General features: G+C 36.2%; 2 protein-coding genes across 2 annotated transcripts; one reads left to right on the forward strand and one right to left on the reverse strand.

Annotated features, from left to right (window-relative positions):
• Positions 1-1,028: 1,028 nt before the first annotated feature.
• Positions 1,029-3,427, forward strand: LOC108475236 (delta(24)-sterol reductase). The gene is given in 8 exon segments (XM_053025665.1): positions 1,029-1,088; positions 1,205-1,591; positions 1,594-1,674; positions 1,867-2,134; positions 2,136-2,428; positions 2,431-2,468; positions 2,537-2,898; positions 2,900-3,427. Coding segments are annotated over 8 exon segments (1,530 nt in total). The 5' UTR covers positions 1,029-1,051; the 3' UTR covers positions 2,964-3,427.
• Positions 3,176-4,763, reverse strand: LOC108475549 (large ribosomal RNA subunit accumulation protein YCED homolog 2, chloroplastic). Its single transcript, XM_017777525.2, has 7 exons — positions 4,508-4,763; positions 4,230-4,418; positions 4,019-4,108; positions 3,825-3,917; positions 3,641-3,721; positions 3,500-3,545; positions 3,176-3,427 (listed from the first exon to the last, which is right to left on the reverse strand). Exons 1-7 carry the CDS (start codon positions 4,667-4,669, stop codon positions 3,351-3,353), a joined length of 738 nt encoding a protein of 245 aa, XP_017633014.1. The 5' UTR covers positions 4,670-4,763; the 3' UTR covers positions 3,176-3,350.
• Positions 4,764-4,994: the final 231 nt, after the last annotated feature.

Raw genomic sequence — 4,994 nt, forward strand, 5'->3', positions numbered from 1 at the left:
AATGTCTGTTATTTGATCTGTAAATTTTGGTATTGCTCTGTAACTCTGTTCCGGCAATAGATTTGGGTTAGGGGTGTTACATAGGAAATCTCCTAATTGCTTTGCCAAAACTTCAGAGAAAAAACCTGCAGGGACATCATGGATCTGTACCCAAAAGGATGTCAAAATTAAAGGGACTTTTAAAGGGTCTTCCCCTTATTACAGCGTGTGTAACAATAATAAGTGATTGTTAAAAGTCCATAGTGAACCTTTCAAAACCCTTTCCATATCCATGACATGAAAAAACTAAAACAAAAACCTTTTTTCCCCAGATCTAGGATTTGAATGCCTCTAATTGGATGCCACAAATTTTCCATAATGCTTTTCATTACCGAGAAATGAATAATGCTAGCTGTTAGGAAACACCCCACCAATCGAAAATCCTCCTCTTCCTTCTCCAAATTCGGATCATTCTGTACTTTCAAAACCGCTTTTTCTTCTTCATTAATCGTTAAACCAGTAAAATCAATTTCCATGACTTCGGAACCAATATTTAAAGAGATTAAGAAATACCCAATCAGTTGCCGCCGAAAATAAAGCCAGACTTAAAAATACAAAAACCTAAAAAATGCCGAGAGGGCGATAAAGAACGCGATACTACAGATGGCAGACTTTTTTTTATGACCAAGGTTTGTTTATAATTTTTTTATTTAATATTAATTTAATTATTAATTTAAAATTATGACTCAATCGATATAATATGTAAAAGTTGAGGGTTAAATTTATTATTATACCAATTTTTTAATTGTCACGGAGAGATCAAAATGACCAAACTATGTAATGTGGGTATTTTAATTGTAAAATTTTTATTCTGAGTGCTTAAAATGAAAAGTTTTTATAGTCAAGTGACTATCACTGTAGTTTATCCTTTAGTTTAATACACCTGGTCTTATTAATTTGCTCCATCTTGCCCCTTTCTTTCTTTTTTCTTTTTTTTTTTTTTTGAGTTATAGTTTTTTGACTTGATGATTATATATTGTAAATGTGAAAATCTCACTTCATTCCACATAGAATGAAGGGCTATAAGATTCTAATTTCTGCTAGTCTTGGTACATATACAACATTTGTTTGCATCTTAAGCTAATTTTTTTCTTTTAAAAGTATGAAATACTGAAATGTTAATGGTGTTGAGTTGATTTAAAACTTTAGTCTATCATTGTTGCAGACGAAAAAGGTATAGTGTTTTCCAGTTTCCCACAATGTCAGATCTTGGAGTACCACTTCGTCCAGAGAGGAAGAAGGGCTTCGTGGAGTTGTTGGATTGCTGTCGGAATGCGGAATGTCGACTATAAGAGGGCTCGCCATTTCCAAGTGGATTTAGCTTTCCGCAATATCCTTGAAATCGATAAAGTGCAAATGATTGCTAGGGTGGAGCCAATTGTGACCAAGGGGCAGAGTATCACGGTCCCTATGAATCTTTCCCTTGCTGTGGTTGCAGACCTTGATTATCTTACATTTTTTGGTCTCATCAATGGCAATGGCATTGCAGGAAACTCCCACATTTATGGCCTGTTTTCCTATACTGTTGTTGCTTATGAGAAAGTTTTGGCTGTTGCGTTGTTAGAGCTACAAACGATGATGAATATTTTGATCTCTTCTATGCTACCCCTTGGTCTCAAGGAACTCTTGGCAGGGGCGGACAGAGGGCCCGACACCTAAAATGTAAATTTTAATTTTTAGCTTATATAATTTTAAGTTAATAAATAGTAAAATTAAATTTTACTCCCTTTAAAATGATAAAATTTTAATTTAATCTTTTAAAAATTAAAAAAATATAAAATATTAAAATAATAAAATTGTATTTTAACTCTCATAACAAAAATACAGTTTTATTTTAACTCTACTAAAAAATTTGGAAATCAAACTTATACCCATTAAAATAATACATGAGGCTGACCTACACACCATTTATTGGGAACCTGCAAGAGCTTGCCAAGGGTTACATGGACTCCTTTACACCCAAAGATTGTGATGAGGATCAGGATAATGTAGCCAAAGTTCCGGAGTTTGTAGAAGCCATAATTTACTCACCTACTAAAGTTGTTTTCATGACTGGGAGATATGCCTCTAAAGAAGAGACTAAAAAGAAGGGGAATAATATCAAGTCTAGGTTGGAGGTTTAAGCCATGGTTTTACCAACATGCCGAATCAGCATTGAAGAAGGGAGAGTTTTTAGAGTACATTCCAAGCAGGGAGTATTACCATAGGCACACAAGATAATTATATTGGGAGGGGAAACCCATCCTTCCATTTGAAGATCAATGGTGGTTTAGGTTTCTCTTAGGATGGCTGATGCCACCCAAGGTTTCTTTACTCAAGGTAGGTGAAGCTATAAGAAATTATTACCATGAGATGCATGTCATTCAAGACATGCTTGTTCCTCTCTACAAAGTGGGGATGCCCTGGAGTGGGTCCACCAAGAAATGGAGGTAAACTTTTATGTTCTTGCACTTGTTTTTCTTTCATTACCTCATTGTATAATTTGTTGGTTCTCCAGGTTTATCCCATTTGGCTTTGTCCGCGCCGACTATTCAAGGTTCCAATCAAGACGATGGTATATCCCGAACCAGGGTTCAAGCATCATTGTAGACAAGGTGATACACCTTATGCTCGGATGTTCACCTATATGGGACCTGTGTTGAGGGGTGAGGTGTTTGATGGTGCGGAGGCAGTTAGTAAAATGGAGCAATGGTTGATTAAAAACCATAGTTTCCATCAGCACTACGCAGTGTCGGAGCTAAATGAGAAGGATTTCTGGAGGATGTTCGATGTGGATCTCTACGAGTACGCAAGGAAGAAGTACGGAGCTGTGGGAACATTCATGAGCGGATACTACAAATCCAAGAAAGGAAGGGAGACAGAAGGAAGTGCAAGAAGCTGAACGTGCTCACCTTGAAACTGCAGACGCAGAGACTGATTATTAAGCCCATGGAATGGCACCTTGTGGTAGAATTTCTTGCTTTTCTGCTCTGAATCTTTGCATTTGTCTAATTGTCTCTCTGGTTTGTTTTCCACTCAATCGGATGAAATATGAGATTGTTTTAAGCAATGGTTTGTTGTTAGCATTGTTTTAAGCAATGGTTTGTTGTTAGCAGTGACCTTTTAGCGCTATCTTTGGGTATGTTACTTGCTGAGATTATTTATATGAAATGAACACTATGAGTAATTAGTATATTAAAATTTATACAAACGAAGATTATGGTACAACATAATACAAATATACAAATTGCCAAAATTAGAAATTCAGCAAATGAAATACTTTTAGGGGGGGGCATAGATACAGTTAAAGAGTAAATGATTCTACGAATAATCTAAAAACTTGCATTCCTTAGTTCCAACAATCTATACCACCTTTTGTCGATGGAAGCTGCATTTCTTTTACCAATATCTGGCCCCAACAAAATTTGTTTAGTAAGTTATCATTTGAAAAGGCTTTTGTAACACAACAAAAACTACTTACAACGCAGGGTGGGTTCAGATTTCCGGCATGATTCTGAGCAAATGTCCTGCAACACGAAAATGTGAAAAAGGATAAATACATATATTTTCTCGAATGCAAAATCGACACTCGTCCTTAGATTCCATTTCAATATTCATTTACCTTGGTGGAGGTGGTTAACCGGATTGTATCCTGTATCAGTGAATCCAAGTTGGCTTCATATCCTGGTTTCACATAGATAACCTGCACAATCACATGTAATTGATATGATAAGTTCTTAATGTAAGAGTTAGTCATAATGATGGGGCCGCCTATGGAACAGAGAGATTAGAGTTTGGAGACTTAATGAAGGATCATCTCCACCAATTTCGGGCAGTTGATTAGATGCACCATGGTCTTTGTTGGAGGCCAGAACCCAAACGTTGAAGTTGGTATCAATCTGATGAAAGTTCCATTCCAGGTTAGAAATGGTAAAGTGGTAAGGATGGCATGTGTGAAAGGTGATATGTAGCAATTTCGAGACCCTGGTATCTAAAATACCTGTCTGCAATATGGAGAAGAACAGATGCTACATTTTCTGGTAAAAGACGTAATTATCCTTCCATCCACCGAAAGACCGAAGCTGGCATGCTGCAGTCAATGTTGTTCATTTAAACATTGAAGTAAAGCAAGTACTTGTGAACTTAAACTTTTAAAGCAATTGGTCTCCAGTTCTAACATGATTTGAAAAAGGGTTTGTGGGCTATTTGACCTTTTGGATACAAAGATTGATAGAAACCTGAGCATCCCTTTGTTCATCATCTTCAACCAAGTCATCCAAGTTAAGTTGCTTGAGAGACAAAAGGTAATCACAGTTCCATGTTCCATGCCATCTCCCATCTGCGGTTGAAATCGTGACCAGACGGCGTCGATTATTCCGACAGTCTTGCTTGTTAACACTCTGCAGAAGCAGCCATTAAAGGGTAACATTACGCAGTGAAATCTGAATAAAATGAGGAAAAGAGAAGGGGGGTTGAATGACGGGTGTACCAGGGATGAGTAATCATTCCTTTTCGAGGAACTTGCTTTAAATCTAATATTACTGAGATGGTGGGCTTGAAGTTTCTGGGAATTCAGCTTAGCTGGAAATGAGCTTGGAATTTGGCTGATGTTTGTTGCCGGCGATGATATTAAACTGTTGGCATCTGCCATTATTGTTCTTGTAATCTTAATGCCAAGAATGGTTGGATATAATGTTAGCAATATACCACAGCTATCTATTCTCACTTGGCAAATAGATAAGGATTTTCTGGGTATGTTACTGTCCCTACATATAGATATTTTTCTTTTCTTTACATTTTTTCCCTTTTAAATTTGATTTGATAATTCCTAGCTTCAAATAAATCAATCTAGCTTATAAAGATGATGGTATAAAATTGTGATTGCGATTTCAGTTCATTTATATCTCTTTTAAGATAATAATAAATCAATTTTTACATCTAATTTTTAGCTTTGTTTTTTAAAAAATATTCAAATC

Source organism: Gossypium arboreum, chromosome 3 (assembly GCF_025698485.1).
Source record: "Gossypium arboreum isolate Shixiya-1 chromosome 3, ASM2569848v2, whole genome shotgun sequence".
Classification (NCBI taxonomy): domain Eukaryota; kingdom Viridiplantae; phylum Streptophyta; class Magnoliopsida; order Malvales; family Malvaceae; genus Gossypium; species Gossypium arboreum.

Bases quoted from the DNA above. Each gene is read 5' to 3' on its own strand.
- LOC108475549 (XM_017777525.2), bottom strand. From the start codon at position 4,669: ATGGCAGATGCCAACAGTTTAATATCATCGCCGGCAACAAACATCAGC. The intron at 3,546-3,640 runs GTAAATGAATAT...TTCGTGTTGCAG, and splicing joins GGTTAACCACCTCCACCAAG to GACATTTGCTCAGAATCATG. The intron at 3,428-3,499 runs GTAAGTAGTTTT...TGTTGGGGCCAG, and splicing joins ATCTGAACCCACCCTGCGTT to ATATTGGTAAAAGAAATGCA.